The sequence below is a fragment of the Pagrus major genome, chromosome 1, assembly GCF_040436345.1.
Source record: "Pagrus major chromosome 1, Pma_NU_1.0".
In the NCBI taxonomy this organism is placed as follows: Eukaryota; Metazoa; Chordata; class Actinopteri; order Spariformes; family Sparidae; genus Pagrus; species Pagrus major.
This window is the reverse complement of record NC_133215.1, coordinates 631450-653615: the sequence shown is the minus strand read 5'-3', so window position 1 is coordinate 653615 and position 22166 is coordinate 631450. Positions and strand designations below refer to the sequence as shown.

Below are 22166 nucleotides of genomic sequence, written 5' to 3'. Positions count from 1 at the left end.
GAGACATGTTTGTCTGATAATGATTCTGATAACAGAACTTTGTTACGTTTTACTTTAAATATTATATATTTAAATATTACGTCTTTACATATTTGTATATTTTTGCACTTCTTGGTCCACAATGTTGGTAAAGATCGTCATAAATCAGAAGAACTTTAGTTAAAATTAAAATATTTGTTACCATCTGAATGATTTTAATCTTTATTTCTAGATAATGTTGATAAATTATATTTGTGTATATTTACACATTTATGTATTCATTGAATTATTAGCTACAGCTTAATGACAAGGATCATAACTTCACACTCAGACTGCTTCACTACTCTTGTTTCAGCAGCAGTTCCCCCTTGCTTCCCGTCTTTATGCTAAGCTAAGCTAAGCTAAACAGTGTTTCATCACCCAAGATGTTGAACTGACCCTTGTCAGTCAGAGCAGAATGATCCTTTCAGAATAAAATCCCAGAGTCAGCTCCTCTTCACATCAACATGTTTATTCTGGATTAAAAAAACAGTCTAACAGTTCATTAACAAACAAAACAAGTTTCTACTGAATCAAACGTTTAATTTCTCTCCTCAAACTGGGATTTGTTCTTCAGCAGGAACGCTGCCAGATACTCGATGGGGTTCGGAGGTCTGCAACAAAAAAACAACAAAATATTAAACATTGAAGAAACATTTTACATTTTTCATAAACCACCAAAACCAAAGGAAACTGAAAGTTCACTAATTACTGATTTCATTCATTTTTATTAGATGAGCTGCAGAATCGAACACTGCAGCTCCTGATTGGTCGACCAGCGTCCTCAGCAGCCAATAATATCTCTTCTTCAGAGGTTGATGGGACCTAAACCTTGTATTGGTATCACGTCTCTGACAGAACGTCAGTGTGGTTTCCTCTCACTCTGATGTAAACTGTGTTGTAATATCTGTGTTATGAAATGTGACGTGGCGGCGGCGGCGGTCTGACCTGTCCTTGGCGAGCACCGACAGGCCCTGCAGCAGGATGGGCACCACCGTCTGGTCCAGGTACGCTCTGGTCGGCAGCGCCTGCAGATCCACCTTCTGCTTCGAGATCTTCTCAGCACTTGCCTTCTCGTTCTCCACCGTCCTCTGAGGAGAAGCCGCATTTTTAGATCTAAAGAAAGCCTTCGACACTGTGCATCACGGTGTCCTTCTCACTAAGCTTTCTCGGTACAACTTCTCCCCTAATACCATCAGATACATGAAGTCTTATCTTGAAGGTAGAACTCAGAGAGTTAGGGCAAATGGTGAGTTATCCTCTGTCCTTGGTTGTAGTTTTGGTGTCCCCCAAGGTTCCATATTGGGACCACTGTTGTTTAGACTTTACATAAATGATCTTCCATCTGTATGCAGTGAGTCTGACATGCAGATGTATGCAGATGATACGGTCATTTATGTTCATGCAGCAACCAAGCAGCAAGCTGCAAATAAGTTAACGGCAGCAATCACCCCGGTTGTCGAATGGCTGAAAAATTCATGTCTGCATCTAAACACTAAGAAAACGGTATGCATGATTTTTACTAAAAGTTCGACGAATACCGTATTACCTGATGTCTATGTTACTAGGGAAAAGTTGACAGTTGTGTCTGAATATAAATATCTTGGAATAAAAATTGATTCAAATCTTACATTCAAAAAAACAATTAAATTAGTAGTAAACACAGCAAAGTTTCATTTATCAAATTTCCGCCACATCAGAAACTCACTGTCAACAAAAGCAGCGGTATTGTATTTTAATGCTATCATTATGTCACACCTGTCATACTGTTTGACCAGCTGGGCACAAGCCTCTTGTACAACATTAAAATCTGTACAAGTAGTTTACCATCAGGCTGTGAAAGTACTGGACAAGAAGTCAAATACTTATCATCACTGTCACAGCATTTCAAATTACAATCTATTGAGCTGGGACAACTTCATTAAATTCAAAGATGCCTGTCTCACTTATAAGATCCTACATGGCTTGGCTCCTCCCCCCCTTGGTACTTTTATTACACAGAAAACATCCACTGACAGACATACTAGGTCTGTCAGCAGAGGGGACTGTGTAGTTCCAAAAAGAAGGACTGCTTTTGGTCAGGCAGCCTTCTCGGTGAGAGCTACTCACACCTGGAATACTCTTCCAGTGCAGCTCAGGGAGTATGACACTTATCTTTCTTTTAAAAGAAATTTAAAACTATGGTTGAGAGACGGTCAATTATGTGACCATCTGTTCTGAAACTGTAATGAAGGTATTTTATTGTATGCACTGTAATATATTGTATTGTATACTGTACTTTATAAGTAGGCATAGTACTGTTTTGTGTTTGTATATTATTTAATGTATTTTTTATTGTAGTGCTCAAGTCACCTGCCCCAGAGACTACGGTTGAAAATTAGCCAACGTGGCTAAACTGGCATGTTTACAGAAATGTTTATTAATGTGCATTGTCTCTGTATATTTAAACCAATAAACAAACAAACAAAGCATGCTGGGAGTCTGCCTTTACCTTCTTATTACACTGTGTGTGTGTGTGTGTGTGTGTGTGTGTGTTACCTGGATGTTTTCCGTCAGGCCGTACTCTGCGTGAGGGTTTTCAGACACCTGCAGGAGGATTCATGTTCATCAGCAGTGAAACTGAAAAGATGATCTTTCCTGCTGTGACAGTCATCAGCTAACAGTTTCCCCCTGCGTCCAGTCTTTGTGCTAAGCTAGGCTAAACACGCCCTGGACACAGACTGACACTGACACATGGGACACTCAGTGTGTACTCACAGGTGTGTGTCAGTGTGTGTCAGTGTGTGTCAGTGTGTACTCACAGGTGTGTGTCAGTGTGTGTCAGTGTGTACTCACAGGTGTGTGTCAGTGTGTACTCACAGGTGTGTGTCAGTGTGTGTCAGTGTGTACTCACAGGTGTGTGTCAGTGTGTACTCACAGGTGTGTGTCAGTGTGTGTCAGTGTGTGTCAGTGTGTACTCACAGGTGTGTGTCAGTGTGTGTCAGTGTGTGTCAGTGTGTACTCACAGGTGTGTGTCAGTGTGTGTCAGTGTGTACTCACAGGTGTGTGTCCCTCCATGGACTGATCTGCATCTGTGTGATCTGAAAGACAAACGAGAACATTTAAAGGTTTATTTGAGATCAAGAGAAAAGATGAAGATGATCTTTGGAGAACTTCTCAGAAATTGGATTTGACAGGACTTTTTAACTGATTAACCGGGTCAGAAACACGAGGCTTTCCCCAGAACTCTGCTGGACTCTGTGGAGACTCTACTGGACTCTGTGGAGACTCTACTGGACTCTGTGGAGACTCTACTGGACTCTGTGGAGACTCTACTGGACTCTGTGGAGACTCTGTGGAGACTCTACTGGACTCTGTGGAGACTCTGTGGAGACTCTACTGGACTCTGTGGAGACTCTGTGGAGACTCTACTGGACTCTGGAGACTCTGTGGAGACTCTACTGGACTCTGTGGAGACGCTACTGGACTCTGTGGAGACTCTACTGGACTCTGTGGAGACTCTACTGGACTCTGTGGAGACTCTACTGGACTCTGTGGAGACTCTACTGGACTCTGTGGAGACGCTACTGGACTCTGTGGAGACGCTACTGGACTCTGCTGGACTCTGTGGAGACTCTACTGGACTCTGGAGACTCTACTGGACTCTGCTGGACTCTACTGGACTCTGGAGACTCTGCTGGACTCTGTGGAGACTCTACTGGACTCTGCTGGACTCTGGAGACGCTACTGGACTCTGCTGGACTCTGGAGACTCTACTGGACTCTGCTGGACTCTGTGGAGACTCTGCTGGACTCTGTGGAGACTCTGCTGGACTCTGTGGAGACTCTACTGGACTCTGTGGAGACTCTACTGGACTCTGTGGAGACTCTACTGGACTCTGTGGAGACTCTACTGGACTCTGGAGACTCTACTGGACTCTGTGGAGACTCTACTGGACTCTGGAGACTCTACTGGACTCTGTGGAGACTCTACTGGACTCTGTGGGGACTCTACTGGACTCTGTGGAGACTCTACTGGACTCTACTGGACTCTACTGGACTCTGGGGACGCTGCTGGACTCTGCTGGACTCTGCTGGACTCTGCTGGACTCTGTGGAGACTCTACTGGACTCTGTGGAGACTCTACTGGACTCTGTGGAGACTCTACTGGACTCTACTGGACTCTACTGGACTCTGGGGACGCTGCTGGACTCTGCTGGACTCTACTGGACTCTGTGGAGACTCTACTGGACTCTGTGGAGACTCTACTGGACTCTGTGGAGACTCTACTGGACTCTGGAGACTCTACTGGACTCTGTGGGACGCTACTGGACTCTGTGGAGACGCTACTGGACTCTGGAGACTCTACTGGACTCTGCTGGACTCTGTGGAGACTCTACTGGACTCTGGAGACTCTACTGGACTCTGCTGGACTCTACTGGACTCTGGAGACTCTGCTGGACTCTGTGGAGACTCTACTGGACTCTGCTGGACTCTGGAGACTCTACTGGACTCTGCTGGACTCTGTGGAGACTCTGCTGGACTCTGTGGAGACTCTGCTGGACTCTGTGGAGACTCTACTGGACTCTGTGGGGACTCTACTGGACTCTGTGGAGACTCTACTGGACTCTGTGGAGACTCTACTGGACTCTGGAGACTCTACTGGACTCTACTGGACTCTACTGGACTCTGGGGACGCTGCTGGACTCTGCTGGACTCTGCTGGACTCTGCTGGACTCTGCTGGACTCTGTGGAGACTCTACTGGACTCTGTGGAGACTCTACTGGACTCTACTGGACTCTACTGGACTCTGGGGACGCTGCTGGACTCTGCTGGACTCTACTGGACTCTGCTGGACTCTGTGGAGACTCTGCTGGACTCTGTGGAGACTCTACTGGACTCTGTGGAGACTCTACTGGACTCTACTGGACTCTACTGGACTCTACTGGACTCTGGGGACGCTGCTGGACTCTGCTGGACTCTGCTGGACTCTGTGGAGACTCTACTGGACTCTGTGGAGACTCTACTGGACTCTACTGGACTCTACTGGACTCTGGGGACGCTGCTGGACTCTGCTGGACTCTACTGGACTCTGTGGAGACTCTACTGGACTCTGTGGAGACTCTACTGGACTCTGGAGACTCTACTGGACTCTGTGGGACGCTACTGGACTCTGTGGGACGCTACTGGACTCTGTTCTGACCCACAGACACAGACGTTGACTCTTCCTCGCGGGTGTCGGTCGCGCTGCACCGCTGCACTGCTGCGCTGCGCGCGGCGGTTAGTTAGCCTAGCATCACTTTAGTTAGCCTAGCATCACTTTCCCGCTGTCTGTCCGGTTTATAAACCTCATTAACGGCTCGAATCCGCCGCTGCGGGTTGAACCGTGTCATCAAATCATCAAAACAAACCGGAAACACGCAGCAAAGAAGCCGAAAAACAGCAAAAACTGCGAAAAATTCGATCAATGGTCAACAATGAACTTACCGTCCGCCATGTTTGTTGTGGATATTTACGCAGGATTTCTGACGTACGTCGATTCCGTTCGGAGGCTGCGCAGGAAATACATCCGGGCGCCGCGCGAGTATCCGGTTTGTGTAGATGTACTTCAAAATAAAAGCACGGACGTCTATTGGTGCTAATTCACATGTTTTTACGTGTCACTCTTTATATGGATTTACGCATTTATGTTGATTATGTAAATTACGACATCTTACGACTAGTTTGATTCATAACAAATCTTGACTTGATGTTTTTTGTATATGATTTGTACCTTTATTGTGAAGAGTTGTCTGCACTCACACCCAATGCAAATTAAACAGGTGATCAATACATTCAGAGGTTTGTGCTGTGTTCAGCTCAGTGTGGCTCAAATGTCACTGGACTTCTTCTTCCTTGTATTTTACTACAGTTGTGTATCTGTTAGTTTCTTGCTCCAGTTCAAAGTGCTGATTTATTATTGTCCTAATAACCATGAAGGATGAAAGCAAATAAAAACACTAAAATAAGGGAGAATAATAGGCACACAGTTTAACACAAAGAGTTCAGAGAGTTCAAAGATCAGCAGTCGTTTGCTGCAGACACTCGTCCTTCGTCACAGGATGAAGGGAATGAGAGCTCTCCTGGAGCGAGGGTAGTCCTCAAACCTCCGCTGGTAGTCTCTGCAGGACAACAGGAAGGACAAGCTGAGGTCATGTTGCACAAAGAAATCTGGAAAACTACCTGTGGTGCTGCTGACCAATCAGATTACAGAGCTACCTGTGGTGCTGGTAGGCTCTGGGCCCGATGGAGCAGATGGTGAAGAAAGCAAAGGCGAAGGTGGGTAAAGACCAAGCAGCCACAGAGTAACCACACCACTGCACGATCTCCCCGAGGAAGTTCGCTCCAGACACAAACTCAAACATTCCACCTGAGAGGAAATAAAGGTTCGAGGGTTAAACGTGAAAGGTGCTGACAGCGGTAAAGAAGTCTGTCACGAGTCTGGATCTGATCTAAACCAGAATCTGGTGTGGATCAGGATCTGAGTCACCGTGGGGGATCCTGTAGACGGTCTCTCCAGGTCTCCTCAGGCTGCGCAGGATGTGGTCACTGTGGATGTTGACGGTCATTCCGACCACAAACAGAAGTAAACCTGCGTCACAGACAAACAGGAAGTTTCAGACGTTCAGTATTCCACTCTGACAGGAAGCGTGTTTGAGTCTGAGTTTGACCACTGAGACCGACCTCGTCAGACACCTCCACCACACTCACACAGGTGACACACACCTCTACATCACAGTGTCACCACATGACTACAGTCCCTGACAACTGCAGAATTAGTGCATTGATCGGTCGGCTTTTGTTTGGTTAGTTTGTTGGTTGGTCTTTTGTTTGTTTGTTTGTTTGTTGTGTGTATGTAAATGTGAATATCAATGTTTGATGCTAGCTAACTATTTGAGCACCAGTAAGGAAGCTACGGTTGTACTGGTCAGCTCCCAGTCTGTCCTGATGTGCAGAGGCAGGATGGATCCAGACACATAAATATCTGCTTCATAAAAAAAAGTCAAAAGTCAATCATAATAATAACTAATAACTGATATTCAACTACAACTACCATGGTGCATTTCACTAACAAACAGCCAATCACAGAGCTTCACACTCTGCCCTTTCTACAAGTGTCATCTTAAGCTTGTATCAAATAACTCAAACTGATGGTGAGATCATAAACCTGCAGTCTGGTCACGTTTCCCAGGAGCGTCCTGAGTCTCTGTGAGGAAGACGTTGTGACCCACCTGCAGCCACGCGAGTGCTCGTCAGCCAGGTGTCTTCAAACTGGGCGCAGTGCAGCAGGTGGTGTCCCTGCAGGAATCCATTGAGCGAGCAGAAGATGGCGGCGTAGAGGACGATGGACAGCGGGACGGGTCGTCCTCTGGTCAGGAAGGCATAGATGAAACTCCTAAAGAACAGAGGTACCACTGTAGTGAGGTACCACTGTAGTGAGGTAACACTGTAGTGAGGTAACACTGCAGTGAGGTAACACTGTAGTGAGGTAACACTGCAGTGAGGTAACACTGTAGTGAGGCACCACTGTAGTGAGGCACCACTGTAGTGAGGTAACACTGTAGTGAGGTAACACTGTAGTGAGGTAACACTGTGGTGAGGTAACACTGTGGTGAGGCACCACTGTGGTGAGGTACCACTGTAGTGAGGTACCACTGTAGTGAGGTAACACTGTAGTGAGGTAACACTGTAGTGAGGTAACACTGAGGTGAGGTAACACTGTAGTGAGGTAACACTGCAGTGAGGTAACACTGTAGTGAGGTAACACTGCAGTGAGGTAACACTGTAGTGAGGTAACACTGTAGTGAGGTAACACTGTAGTGAGGTAACACTGCAGTGAGGTAACACTGTAGTGAGGTAACACTGTAGTGAGGTAACACTGTAGTGAGGTAACACTGTGGTGAGGTAACACTGTGGTGAGGCACCACTGTGGTGAGGTACCACTGTAGTGAGGTACCACTGTAGTGAGGTAACACTGTAGTGAGGTAACACTGTAGTGAGGTAACACTGTAGTGAGGTAACACTGAGGTGAGGCACCACTGTAGTGAGGTAACACTGTAGTGAGGTACCACTGTAGTGAGGTACCACTGTAGTGAGGTAACACTGTAGTGAGGTAACTGTAGTGAGGTACCACTGTCATATGACTGAGAGAACTATTAAAACATTCATCTCATAATGAATCAGGCTGAGTCCAGGACCAGTCCTTCATTCACACACATCCAGGCTGTTTCACTGTTTAGAGGTTACTGAAAGTAACTTCAAAGCAGTGTATTGAGTAATCTATTACTCTACGCAGACAGTAATACATTACTTTAAACTGAAGCTAACAAGGAATGTGTAATATATTACATTTTGAAGTAACTCGCACACACTGCTGATGGCTGATCTGACCTGTGGAAGTAGTGCACCATGAAGGTGCAGAGCAGCAGCGTCCTCCCGGTCCAGTGTCGGCTCGTCGCCGGCTCGGTGTGTGGTTCCTCGGTGAACAGCAGCAGCAGCAGCGGCAGCAGGAAGGCCGGGACCTCCTGTAGGAACCAGCCCAGTCTGGCCGGGCAGCAGCGGGCCTTCGGCTCCACGTAGCGACCGTAAGGTGTGTGGCGCTGCGTCTGTCTCAGCAGGTAGGTCATGCCCCCCACGATCAGAGCCCAGCTCAGGTAGGACACGGCACCGTCATGACACTCCATCGGTCCACTGCTGCTCAGCTCAATCAAACTGCCAGCATGCAGAGAGAGACAGACCTCAGACCAGCACTCCACCCACCAATCAGAGTCAACATCATGTTACCGAGCAAGGACGTCCTGGAGCCGGACTGAGGTCACATGGTGACTGACACTTACAAAGTCAGGCTCAGTCATCATCTCCTCCTGATGATATAAAGTCAGGCTCAGCCATCGTCTCCTCCTGATGATATAAAGTCAGGCTCAGTCATCGTCTCCTCCTGATGATATAAAGTCAGGCTCAGCCATCATCTCCTCCTGATGATATAAAGTCAGGCTCAGCCATTGTCTCCTCCTGATGATATAAAGTCAGGCTCAGTCATCATCTCCTCCTGATGATATAAAGTCAGGCTCAGTCATCATCTCCTCCTGATGATATAAAGTCAGGCTCAGTCATCTCCTCCTGATGATATAAAGTCAGGCTCAGTCATCATCTCCTCCTGACAGTAAAACAGAGTTGCAGCGTTCTGCTGAACAGCTGAAGCAGCTGGAGATGATTTAAACATCAGTTGTCTCCACACAGCTCGTCTGCTCTACCTTCCTCTGTGTCAGTGTTTTGATTCATTCAGTAAAAAGAAAAAAATGTTTAAAGAAATCTTCAGTAATAAATGTAGCTGCTGTTTCTCAGGTTCAAGCCGACCTCAATGAGCCAGATGTGGTGAAGTTCTGTCCACCAGGTTCTGAGGTGGAAAAATGTCTGGCCAATCAATCGTCCACGCCCACTTCCACCAATCAATATGGCACTTCAGATGTTGGTTAATACTCAACACAGAGTATTTAAGCCGAAAATGGTGAAAGTAGTTGGTGTGGATTTAAAGATACAGGATGTTGGTATTTGTGGCGCCCCCTATGGGTTCAGCTACAAAATGCTTTAGTAGACCTGTTCCCAACCTCGGCAGTTAGATATATTTAACTCAAATCAGTCTTATTTATACAGCCCCAAATCAATCACATCACCTGTCTGTGTCTGTCTTTTTATACAAACAGAGGAAAGTTTTACCTTTTTGTTGTCGGAGCAAAAAAGTCCTGAGTCACAGCTCTGCGGCTGTTCACAACCAACAATCTCACCAAACCGGTCCTGTCCAACCGGATCTCCCACCAGGAGACAAACCAGCCTCACTGCACCGGCTGTAGCTCTGTGTCAGCAGACTGCCACGTTGACGATGACGTCCAACCAGTAACTCTCGCTGACCTCTTGCTCATTAGCACAATATATTATTAACAATAACAATAATGATAGTGATGCAGCGCCACAGGAGCGAGTCAGCAGGTTCTCAGTCAGCTGTGGACTTATTCTCATGTTTTGTTCTAAAACATCAAATCTGTCAGTAGTTTGTGAAAATCTGACTTTTAAAATGATTACATGTCTTGTAAAACGGGTTCCCAACCACCGGGCTGTGGACCGGTACCAGGTCTTGGGTTGATGTTAATCGCCATATCTGTGCTGCACTGTGTTGTGTTGTTTATTTTCTGGGAAGGTGATTTTCACTGAACATTGTTATGTAAAAAAAAAAAGATACAAAAGTTTGAATATGACGATGAAAACGTTGTAATGGTCGTTAAACGTCCTCACAGCGAACACGGAGACTCATCTGCTCACTAGTCCGTCTTTACAGGCCACTTTAGTTACACACTGTTCTCACTCTGACTTTACAACTCGTACATTGATCAGTTTATAGAAAACCTGGATAGTAATTGTGCAGTAAGACGCTCAGTGGTGGAGACGTTTCAGTCATGTGACCGTGATGTCGTCTGTTTATAGCCTAGCATTAGCTTTTTACTGCTACACATTTAATTTACGCTTCAAACATCAGAGTGGAGTTCATCTGTGGAGATTATCTGGTGAACAGAACCTGGACGGATCAGAACCTTCACATTATTTTCTGTGATAATCCAGAATCCAGTTCAATAATCCCACAGAGGAACCAGAGAGATGCTAACTGCAGTTAGCTACAAACATCCTGCTGCATATTATGTTGTATATTTTTGACACAAAAATCAAGTCTGTTGTTTATTTTCTGTCTGAAGCACATTATCATTTTCAATAAACAGCACGACTGTTTTTTTTCTCTTTTCTTCGGTGGTAATGAACTGAAGTCATTCAGAGGTGAAACAAACAAGTCCTGACAGTAAATACCTTCGACCTGGAGGCAGCAGCTGAAGTCGACAGGAATCCAGAAAGAAGTCAGAAATTTTCTCTCTGACACGGAAACACACACACACACACACACACACACACACACATTCTTTACGTGTCACATGTTAAACAGCTGCAGGTTTGTTCATGTATGGATCTTGTGTGGGTCTGAAACAAGTGTCTGTCTGTTATCGACTGCAGGAAATCTGTTTCACATGTGAACATCTCAGCTGATGTGGTTCAATTAAAGAAACAGTCACAATCTGGAGAACAAAGTATATCTTCATATTAATGATGAGTACAAATGTTACCAGAGAGGTGTGACGCTGTTCACATCTGGTTTAATAAAATATAAAGACCTCCATCGAAATGACTCCAGTGCTCCTCCTCATCCTCGCCTCCATCAGAGGATGAGGGTCCAACAAGAACATATCATAACTAATGGCTCCCTCTGCTGGTCGGAGTCGGCAGTATTAACATGACACGTCTGTGAACACATGACCGAGGTCAGTGTGAGGGGGTGTGTTCAGTTTGGATTCTGTTAATGTGGCGTTTTCATTTAATGACAACTGGAAACATTGAAAGACTCGAATCCAGAGGTGTCACCTTTTTCATTCCACACATTCTCCCTCCTTTTTCAAAACCTGCTGCCTACATTACCCACAATGCCACCTTACATTGTGATGACATCACTGTTTTTTTAAATCTCTCTTCCCTCAGCTCGAGGGAAGTTTTACAAATATAAAACCTCCATGGATCAAAAACTTGATAACGTAAAGAGTCCTGACTGATCCTGTCTGCAGTGTGACAGACGTCTCTTTATGATGGTGCTCGGATACTTCAAATACGAGCTGGTTTCAGGTCCTGTGCTCAACACTGTGGACGTCCAGTCAAGCAAACACCAGGAGCAGAGCTGAGGAAACAGGATGGTACGATGAGACCGGCACCAAACGAAAGTGCTTTGACATCCGAACAGAAAATAGGTTGTATGAGTTCCCACCAAACAATAAACTATCAGCATACAAACCAAATACACAGGGAGCAAATATCTGGATGTGTTGATATTGGTTACATGCTGCCATTCCGACAAAGTTTCGTCCCGGCATTCCGACAAGGCAAAGCTAACCCGTAACCCTTTTAAAAGATGTGTCGGAATGGCAACACGTTTAAAAAAGAAATAAATACCAGCATTCCGACCTTAGGAGGCAAAACAAGTCGGAATGATGGGACGTTTAATTAAAGGGTCAAGTGTTGCAATTCCAACAATTAGGGCCTAATGTCAGAACGGCGGTTGCCTCCCGTTAATATTAATTCTCCTCTCCTCCTACTTCCTGCTGCTCCTCAAATATGATTTTCATATTTGATTCTGTGAGGAGCATCAGGCAGCGGTCGGCCAAAACTTGACAGCACCATCATCTACAGTATAAGAGGAGTTGTGTGTCTCTGAATATTGGTTGTGGACGGGATGCGTCCAGCTGCCCCGTGAAAAGGAAATGGGAGTTACAGGATCCAGGAGCAAAGGGCATCCAGACCTGGTGGGGGGACTGGAGGCCGGGCAGGAGCGCCGGTGAGGGCAAAGCCCCCATGGAGGCCTGGAACCAGGCTGGAGACCACGACAGGAGAGATGATCAGAGACCAAAAGCAGGAGGCCTGCGACGGTAGCAGGACTGGCGGCCAGCTGTGGGTCGGCTTGGGAGGCCAACTGGAGGTCTGGAACAAGAGTTGTCTGGGCCCCCGACTAAAGACCAGGGGACTCAATAAATATACAGTTCAACCTGTCACCCTGAAAACTAAAATAAAGTCTAAAATGGAGGAGCTACAAAAACTAGCCTTGCTAGCTAGCTTTTATCAAGCTAGCTAGCTCAACCAGACTTACCTGCTCTGTTTCCTCCAGGATCCACTCTGTCACAATCAGTCCATGGCGGTAATTCCACAGGCGAGCGAGCGAACGCAACGAATGAAGTTTGATCAACGCGATTTTGAAGTTTGTCGGGTTTTTGTTTTGAACACACACACACAGACACACACACACAGCGTTGTCACTTACCAAGGACTGAGCTGAGGGTTGATCCACGTCTCCACGTTACAGGACGGCGTCTTAAACCACTGGACCATCTTCAGCACTGAAACCAGCAAACGACCAGAGAGAGAAAGAGGAGCAGACTGAAGTTCAAACATTTTGAAATTTAGAGTTCAGAGACTGAAACATTTTCATATTTTAAAAAAGACAAACTAAAGCTCAAGTTCAGAGCAGCAGGTGGAAGTGTGTGAATAACGTGCAGGTGTAATTATTGGCTGTTTGAATTTCCATTGATAGTTCACAGATGAATAGCTCAGCTGGTTGTTCAAGTGCTTTGAATCTCAGAGGTTGTTGGTTCACAACCTGTTGGAGCCAAACATTATATCAGGTGTGTCTCCCAGAGGAGACGTTTCCTGTGTTTAAGTTCAAACACATAATTTATATCCACATTAATGACGATAAATATATATTTTTGTTTCTGCTTAAAATCAATTAATTACCATTTCAAACCATTGGTTTGAGCTGGGATTTGAACCTACAGCATCCAGCTGCTGGTCTGCATTTCTAACCACTACACCATTTTCATTGATGGGAACAACAAACAACCAGAGAGACAAAGACGAACGGACTGAAGGAGGAATCTGATGAAAAGTCACCAAGAAACTTGACAGACACATGCTGTTTTTTTATTTGCTTTACTTGTTGTAATATTTTGTATCATTCCAACAGTGGATGAGGTCAGATTACTGAAGACAGTGCTGTGGCACAGATTTGTTGTCTTTGACTGCCCTCTACTGGTATTTCAACTGAACTGCAGTGAGCAAGTAGAAAGCAAAACACAATAAGAAACCTGTGTGCTGCTGTGGCTCAGTGTTACAGCATAAGGATTGTAAGGTTGGAGGTTCAAGCCCCGCTACCATTCAGCCAAGTTGTAAGACCAAAGCTACAATAACACTGCGTGTTGTGTCCGTCTGTAATTGTACATTCTGGTTGTAACAACTGTTAAAATTCAAACAGAATTTCCCATTTTTAGTTACCAAATGAGTTTGTTAACCTGACAACATCTGAGCTCCATCAGCTCTCACATAGAAAATGTGTCCATGCAGAGGTCAGGAGCTTGTAGATCTGTTCTGCCAAGTTTCTTGGTGACTTTTCATCAGATTCCTCCTTCAGTCCGTTCGTCTTTGTCTCTCTGGTTGTTTGTTGTTCCCATCAATGAAAATGGTGTAGTGGTTAGAAATGCAGACCAGCAGCTGGATGCTGTAGGTTCAAATCCCACCTCAAACCAATGGTTTGAAATGGTAATTAATTGATTTTAAGCAGAAACAAAGATATATATTTATTATAATTAATGTGGATATAAATTATGTGGTTGAACTTAAACACAGGAAACGTCTCCTCTGGGAGACACACCTGATATAATGTTTGGCTCCAACAGGTTGTGAACCAACAACCTCTGAGATTCAAAGCACTTGAACAACCAGCTGAGCTATTCATCTGTGAACTATCAATGTGAATTCAAACAGCCAATAATTACATCTGCACGTTATTCAATCACTTCCACCTGCTGCTCTGAACTTGAGCTTTAGTTTGTCTTTTTAAAATATGAAAATGTTTCAGTCTCTGAACTCTAAATTTCAAAATGTTTGAACTTCAGTCTGCTCCTCTTTCTCTCTCTGGTCGTTTGCTGGTTTCAGCGCTGAAGATGGTCCAGTGGTTTAAGACGCCGTCCTGTAACGTGGAGACGTGGATCAACCCTCAGCTCAGTCCTTGGTAAGTGACAACGCTGTGTGTGTGTGTGTGTGTGTCTGTGTGTGTGTGTGTTCAAAACAAAAACCCAACAAACTTCAAAATCGCGTCGATCAAACTTCATTCGTTGCGTTCGCTCGCTCGCTTGTGGAATTACCGCCATGGACTGATTGTGACAGAGTGGATCCTGGAGGAAACAGAGCAGGTAAGTCTGGTTGAGCGAGCTAGCTTGATAAAAGCTAGCTAGCAAGACTGGTTTTTGTAGCTCCTCCATTTTAAACTTTATTTTAGTTTTCAGGATGACAGGTTGAACTGTATATTTATTGAGTCCCCTGGTCTTTGGTCGGGGGCCCAGACCTCCAGTTTGCCTCCCAAGCGACCCACAGCCGGCGGCCAGTCCTGCTCCCCTGTCACAGGCCTCCTGCTTTGGTCTCCAGCTGATAGTATCTGGATGCACATGTATGTATATATATATATAATATATATATATATATATATATATATATATATGTATATATATATATATATATATATATATATATATATATATACATATGTATATATTTCTAAATAAGCCAACACCATGGTAGATTTCTTTTTCTTTTTTTAAACAAACATGCGTCTGAACATTTCACAAACCTCTGCCATTACAAAAGTCCATACAAAAAGGATCAAATAATAATAATAACAATAATAATAATAATAATAATAATAATAACCCCAGTAAAAATGTAAATGAATAATATTTATCTATGGAATTTGTTTTCACACAAATGTTTAAATAATATTTGTAATAGTCAATAAGTGATAAAAATTAATGATAGAAATATGACAAAAAGATATTTATTTAAAGAGCAAAAACATTAAACTTGTCAAAACATTATTATTTGTAATATTTTTCTATTTTTTTCTACTTGATTTTTAAATGTGAGCCTATGTGAATGAAACAGTCGAGGGATAAATGTTGTGTTTTTAATGATATTTCACTGTGATGCCTTTAAATCATATTCATTACTGAAGAATGACAAATGAAACGTTGACTATATCTTTATGCTTTTTTTATTTGGAGAATACTTTCTGTTTTATTCTATGTACTTAATACTTTACCAGTTTATGTGTATTCCTCATTACGCGCCTCCACAATAAAACACTGGAGTGACTGAGCGGACTCTTATTGTGAAGGGCCCGGACGGCGCCCTCTGGCGGCGGCGTGTCGCAGCGCCGCGCCGCTCTTCTTCTCCTCCTCCCGGCGGCGGCAGCAGCAGCGGTCCCGCTCTCCCTCTGTTCCCACAAACACCGCCTCCATTTTACAGCGACACCAGCGGAGCAGCAGCGGCTCGCGGCGGACTCGGCGGCCGGCGGAGGGACACCTTCCTGCGGCGGCGGCGGTTCGACCTGTTCGGGCGTGAATCAGCCTTTTTGTGTTGCGGGATGGCGGCGCTGCGGCAGGACGCGGCCGGGGCGGCGCTGCGCTGCTGAGGACTCATCGGCTCGTTGTCTGCGCTGAAACCAGCAGATTTGTGTGTGTGAGCAGCGGGATCGGCTTCGGGTGGTCAGGTACCGGCTCTAATCTCTCTGGCTTTAATTATTACAGGCTTTATTCTCGCAGCACGGCTTTGTTTGATCTCCTGAGCGGGATGATTAGCGGCGGGCAGGCCGCTGCTGCAGCCTCAGCGGCGGCCTGCCCGCGGCTCGGCTCGGCTCCATCCAGCCTCCGCGGCCCGGTGCTGTTGTGGCGGTTATATAATGTGTGCGCAGAGGACACGGAGCCGCCCGTCCGTCCGTCCGTCCGTCCGTCCGTCCGCCCGCCCGCAGCGGCTTCCTGTGGCTTCACCTCTGCCTGGCGGCGGCGCGTCGACACCCGTCCTCCATTTGCCGCCGTCGTCCTGCGGCGGCGGTTGATGTCGGTGCCGGTGCCGCTCGGGCGGCCGGTGCCGCTCGGGCCGGACTGCAGCTGCAGGGCCGCGGACACGTCCGGATCCAAAGCTGCTTCAGGTGTCAGACAGCAGGCACGAGACAGAAACCGCTCTGTGACGCCTCAACGACCAGCAGCCGATTAATCGATCGGTCAGGCAACGTGGACCGAAGCGGCATTATTCTGATGATCAGTTATTTATACGGTGAAATGTAAAAACTGATCAGGATCCAGGTTCTGACACTTGAATCTTTTAAAGACGTCACTGGACCAAACGATTGATCGATTCATTGAGAGAATCACCAGGTTAATAATCAATAACGACTGATCGTTAGTGCAGCTGTCTGAACATGATCGGCTCAGATTTGACCCAAATCTGTCAAACGTTTGAGAATTATGTCACTGTGGTTTATAGAAATGATTTCTTTGTTATTGGAGTTTAATGAACGATTAATCGATTTAATCAAATTGTTGCTGGGATTTGAGTTTAACACGTTAAATACTGTGTATTAATAATATCCTGTTCATCAGCTTATGATGTTATAAAGCAGAGACAAGTACCTGAACATGACTTCAAGATCAATGTCTTAAATGATTTATTGATTATTAAAGTCGTTGTTGATGATCACATGAGGGAGACCCACACAGGCACTGATCCAACACTTATTAATTACCTATGAATCAATAAAAGGCAACCTAATCTCTAGGATCAATATAGTGTGATCAGATGCCTGTAACTAATACTGTTATTGAACTCTACTTGATCACATGTTCACGTCCACATCATCTTGTTTTTAGCTTTCATAGACTGACGGAGCTAAAGAGTCGGATTCACTGAGGCCTCCGACGCTCCGCCTCAGCGCCTCTGTAGCCTCTGTAGTTGATTTCTGTCTCTTTGTAGTTGTTTTCTGTCTCTTTGTAGTTGTTTTCTGTCTCTTTGTAGTTGTTTTCTGTCTCTCTGCAGTTGTTTTCTGTCTCTTTGTAGTTGTTTTCTGTCTCTTTGTAGTTGTTTTCTGTCTCTCTGCAGTTGTTTTCTGTCTCTTTGTAGTTGTTTTCTGTCTCTGTAGTTTTCTGTCTCTTTGTAGTTGTTTTCTGTCTCTTTGTAGTTGTTTTCTGTCTCTGCAGTTGTTTTCTGTCTCTTTGTAGTTGTTTTCTGTCTCTTCAGTTGTTGTCTGTCTCTCTGCAGTTGTTGTCTGTCTCTTTGTAGTTGTTTTCTGTCTCTCTGTAGTTGTTTTCTGTCTCTCTGTAGTTGTTTTGCCTCCCTCTGTGGCCATTTGAATGTCTTTGTAGTTTTGCTTCTCACTATATAGTCTTTTTTTTTTTTTTACATCTCTGTTGTCGTTTTAATCTTTTTGCAGTCAGTTTCCGTCTCTTTGTAGTTGTTCTGATCTCTGTAGCTGTTCTGATCTCTGTAGCTGTTCTGCTGTCACATCATGCAGAGGCTCTGTGGTCCATGTGGTCTCTGGGTCCGTCGGGTCTGTCCTTGATGCCCTGGGGCAGCTGCCTTCTGTGGATATATTCTGCCCTTTAAAGCCAAAACACGTCTCATATGTGGTGAATATTGAGTGTTTTATCACAGATGGTTCTGTAGATACTTCATCACATTTAATTATAAACCACAGCTGTGGTGTGGAGATACTGTGGTGTGACTCCATTGGTAGAAACCACCACACAGCTGCAGACATCCAGCTTCATCTCCAGAATATCATTGAGATGAACTCACATGATCAGTTTATTAATAATCAGTCAGTCATAGTGGAGAAAAGAAGCTGAAGCTATCTAGCTTAGCATGTTGACTGTTTTGTATGCAGTTTGTTAATCTTCCTTTAATGACGTATTTAAATATGTGGTATATGACCGGAGCCGGGCCGAGCCGCGTAGACCGGAGCCGGGCCGAGGGGCCGAACCGGAGAAGAGGTTCAGAAGAGTTCAGAGAGGAGAAATCTCCTCTTAATCTGATCAGAGCTGTGAGTAATAAATCATCCATCTTTGCCGGCTACATCTGAACCCTCACAAGAGCAGGAACTTATTTTAAAATACAAAAATGTGAAATCATTATCGGTATCGGCTGAAATAATCCATATGCTGCTGTAGACTCCAGTTTCCTCTTCCTGACTGAAGAAGCTGAGTGAACTCACTGTGTCCGTCTGCAGCAGCTTCTCCTGTAACGGGCTGAATGATGCAGAAGTAAGAGATTTGGACCTGTTTCTGTACATTTATTAAAAACATGAGGATTTGTTGCTTTGCTGTAGTTTAACTTTTCTTTAAGCGGCGGCGAGGAACTTTAATTTCCTTTTGATTCTGCCGGGCTGTTTGGGTAAAAGTCGTATGAACACCACTTCCTGTCGCACAGACTCAAAGGTACGAGCAGTTGTCTGACGTCACGCTCCGGTTTGTTTGTTTGTTTGTTACAGAACAACTTCTGACCGATCATCATGAAACTTGAAAAAGTCACAGAAAATGAAGAACACTCGAGTACAGTACAAGTACCTCAGACGTATACTTAAGTACAGTACTCGAGTAAATATTCCTTAGTTACTTTCAGCCACTGGTCAGAGCTCTGAAATCCGACACTTGAGAGTGGACAGTGAAGCAGCGCTGCCTTCACTGATCCAGTTTGTTCTTCTTCATTCAGCAGCTGATCGCAGAATTCATTTTTCCAGTTGTTATTATTGCACTTAAACGCACCATTTCAGCAGCTCTCAGTCGCACAGATATCAGACACGCAGACACCTGATTGGTCGCTGCTGGTCATTGGAGCGATGCGTCATCACGGCCGCCATACTGGAGCAGGGAGCTTCCTGTTCGATGAGTCGGTGGAGGCGGCGGGTCGATCCACATTCAGACCATCAGAACCGAGTCTGAGCTGCTTGTTTTGTTCCAACCGTCAGCCGTGTGTTGTGTACTGACCAGTAAACGTCACTGCGAATCATTACACACACTGACACAAAGATCAATCTGTCAGGGATCAATATCAGCTGATGATCATAAACCAGTGAAGGTTTACCAGGCAGGGAGGCTGTAGTGAACAACTCCATCCAGGTGCATTATGGGTAATGTAGGCTCCAGCGTTTGTGGACTAAAGTCAGGACATCTCCACCTCTGCTGGTTCTGTTATTCATCCGACAGTTCTTCCTGTAACACACGGCCGGTCCAGTTCACCTGGATCAATCCAGCTGATCATCGGTTGTTTCATGATGAGCTTTGACTGCAGATCAATGAACGAGTCGTCAGGGCAGATAATCAATACCTGCAGCTGACGTACATGTGGACAGTACACTTTACTCAGTGTTGACATACTTACCTCAGTATTTTTACACTTCCTGTCCACCAGATTTACTTGATAACTTTAGTTACTAGTTACTTTGCAGATGCAGATTACTCAGTGTTGATGTTACTGGTGACGATCAGATTATTGTGGCCGGGACACAGAGAGAGAGGAAGCTGCATCAGAGACACTTTAAATTAATTACGTTTATCTGCAATAGGACACAACAGAAACATGCTGAGTGTGTTTTGTCTCCTTCAGTAAGTCGTCAGGTTCAGTAAGTCACAGAGTGCAGTTTCTTTGACTCATGAGCAGATACACGAGCACTGCAACACCTGCAGCAACACGACGTCCAGCTGCACGAGACGTGACGAGCACGACATCACCCAGAGCTCAGACACATGCGGGCGGCTGATAAGAGCGTCAGTTACACAGTGTTCAGGCTGACGCAGGTCCAACTGTCTCTGACGGCCGAGCCCGGTTCTGCTGGTCACAGTCTGGAGTCTGGACCCATCCAGGCTGAGACGGACTCATTGTGTTATCATGACTGTGTGTTCACAGGGTGTTCATCCATGTGGTCCCTCCGTCTGCACACTAACCTGTCTGTGACGGCCACACACACACACACACACACAGACACACACACACAGACACACACACACACAGACACACACAGACACAGACACACACACACACACACACACACACACAGCTGTTATCTGTGTGCTGCAGCCGGCTGTGGACTGACACCGTCTCTTGTCGTCGCTGCATCGTGTTTCTGCACCGACTCTACGGAAAAACTTAAAGAAGCTTCACCGGGTCAACAGGAAGCTGTCAGAGGCCCGTGGAGGTCTGAGACCAGGTCCAAACTGTCAGGGGCTCGTGGAGGTCTGAGACCAGGTCCAAACTGTCAGTGGCTCGTGGAGGTCTGAGACCAGGTCCAAACTGTCAGGGGCTCGTGGAGGTCTGAGACCAGGTCCGAACTGTCAGGGGCTCGTGGAGGTCTGAGACCAGGTCCAAACTGTCAGGGGCTCGTGGAGGTCTGAGACCAGGTCCAAACTGTCAGGGGCTCGTGGAGGTCTGAGACCAGGTCCAAACTGTCAGGGGCTCGTGGAGGTCTAAACTACTGAGGCTAACAGTTGTTTTTAGCCAGAGCTAAGCTAATGATGAGGGTCAGTCCAACACCATGATGTGGTCTGATGTGGACCGGGTCAGGTGTGGGTCTGGACCAGGTGTTCAGGTGTTAGGTGCTCTGGTCTGGTGACATGGTGTGTGTGACTGTGTGTGTGTCAGTGTTGCAGTGTGTCTGCAGCTCAGCCTGGAGGCTTCAGATGAGTCATGCTGCTGCACCATGACAACAGGGGGGGAGGGGGGAGGGGGGGGTTCTAGATCAGACCATCACCGGTCCAGTTCTACACAGAACCATCAGAACAACCGTTGAAAGTCCTGTCAGCGTCCCCTAGAGGCTGCAGTGTGTCCATCAACATCTGATGAGTTCTGCCATGTGCCGTTTGTCCTGTGGGGGGCGCTACGAGAGACAGCTGGTTTCTGGTACCTCTCACACAGAGTTCTGGACACAACCGGACCTCTGAGCCGGTGTACAAACAGGAAGTCAGTGATTGTAGTTTGGTGGCCGGTCAGAGTTAAATCAGTCTGATAATCAGCTGGACTGAACCGTCTGTTCTCTGTGGATCAGTGTAACATTCTGGTTCTGATCTGGATCGTGGAGCAGTCTGTAGTTTAAAGGAGCAGTCTGTAGTTTAAAGGAGCAGTCTGTAGTTTAAAGGAGCAGTCTGTAGGTTAAAGGAGCAGTCTGTAGGTTAAAGGAGCAGTCTGTAGATTAAAGGAGCAGTCTGTGGTTTAAAGGAGCAGTCTGTAGATTAAAGGAGCAGTCTGTAGTTTAAAGGAGCAGTCTGTAGATTAAAGGAGCAGTCTGTAGTTTAAAGGAGCAGTCTGTAGATTAAAGGAGCAGTCTGTGGTTTAAAGGAGCAGTCTGTAGATTAAAGGAGCAGTCTGTAGTTTAAAGGAGCAGTCTGTAGATTAAAGGAGCGGTCTGTAGTTTAAAGGAGCAGTCTGTAGATTAAAGGAGCGGTCTGTAGATTAAAGGAGCAGTCTGTAGATTAAAGGAGCGGTCTGTAGATTAAAGGAGCGGTCTGTAGATTAAAGGAGCAGTCTGTAGATTAAAGGAGTGGTCTGTAGTTTAAAGGAGCAGTCTGCAGATTAAAGGAGCAGTCTGCAGATTAAAGGAGCAGTCTGTAGTTTAAAGGAGCAGTCTGCAGATTAAAGGAGCAGTCTGTAGATTAAAGGAGCAGGCTGTGGTTCTGG

At 45.6% G+C, this 22166-nt stretch overlaps 3 protein-coding genes across 5 annotated transcripts in view; 1 reads left to right on the top strand and 2 right to left on the bottom strand.

Annotated features, from left to right (window-relative positions):
• Window positions 1–474: 474 nt before the first annotated feature.
• On the bottom strand, window positions 475–5540 carry dpy30 (dpy-30 histone methyltransferase complex regulatory subunit). The gene is made up of 5 exons (XM_073469142.1): window positions 5484–5540; window positions 3058–3098; window positions 2557–2604; window positions 967–1109; window positions 475–632 (listed from the first exon to the last, which is right to left on the bottom strand). The coding sequence occupies exons 1-5, from the start codon at window positions 5491–5493 to the stop codon at window positions 560–562; spliced, it is 315 nt and encodes a 104-aa protein (XP_073325243.1). The 5' UTR covers window positions 5494–5540; the 3' UTR covers window positions 475–559.
• A 550-nt stretch (window positions 5541–6090) lies between these two features.
• Window positions 6091–8803, bottom strand: LOC141003765 (3-oxo-5-alpha-steroid 4-dehydrogenase 2-like). The gene is made up of 5 exons (XM_073475211.1): window positions 8427–8803; window positions 7268–7431; window positions 6526–6627; window positions 6255–6405; window positions 6091–6157 (listed from the first exon to the last, which is right to left on the bottom strand). Exons 1-5 carry the CDS (start codon window positions 8717–8719, stop codon window positions 6091–6093), a joined length of 777 nt encoding a protein of 258 aa, XP_073331312.1. The 5' UTR covers window positions 8720–8803.
• A 6916-nt stretch (window positions 8804–15719) lies between these two features.
• LOC141013425 (CSC1-like protein 2) overlaps window positions 15720–22166 on the top strand; it is a 26790-nt gene continuing 20343 nt past the window's right edge. For 2 of the 3 annotated variants that reach the window (XM_073487263.1, XM_073487189.1), the window contains exon 1: window positions 15720–16215. The gene's annotated coding sequence lies outside the window, so the exon portion shown is untranslated. The remainder of the gene's footprint in view (window positions 16216–22166) is intronic. The other variant, XM_073487326.1, reaches the window with a different exon arrangement.

Excerpts from the sequence above, each read along its gene's own strand:
- LOC141003765 (XM_073475211.1), bottom strand. The coding sequence starts at position 8,719 with ATGGAGTGTCATGACGGTGCCGTGTCCTACCTGAGCTGGGCTCTGATC. Across the intron at positions 6,406-6,525 it reads CGTCTACAGGATCCCCCACG|GTGGAATGTTTGAGTTTGTG; the intron begins GTGACTCAGATC and ends ATTTCCTCTCAG. Across the intron at positions 6,158-6,254 it reads AGAGCCTACCAGCACCACAG|AGACTACCAGCGGAGGTTTG; the intron begins GTAGCTCTGTAA and ends GTTGTCCTGCAG.
- dpy30 (XM_073469142.1), bottom strand. Across the intron at positions 1,110-2,556 it reads GCCTGACGGAAAACATCCAG|AGGACGGTGGAGAACGAGAA; the intron begins GTAACACACACA and ends GCTTCTCCTCAG. Across the intron at positions 633-966 it reads TCGGTGCTCGCCAAGGACAG|ACCTCCGAACCCCATCGAGT; the intron begins GTCAGACCGCCG and ends TTTTTGTTGCAG.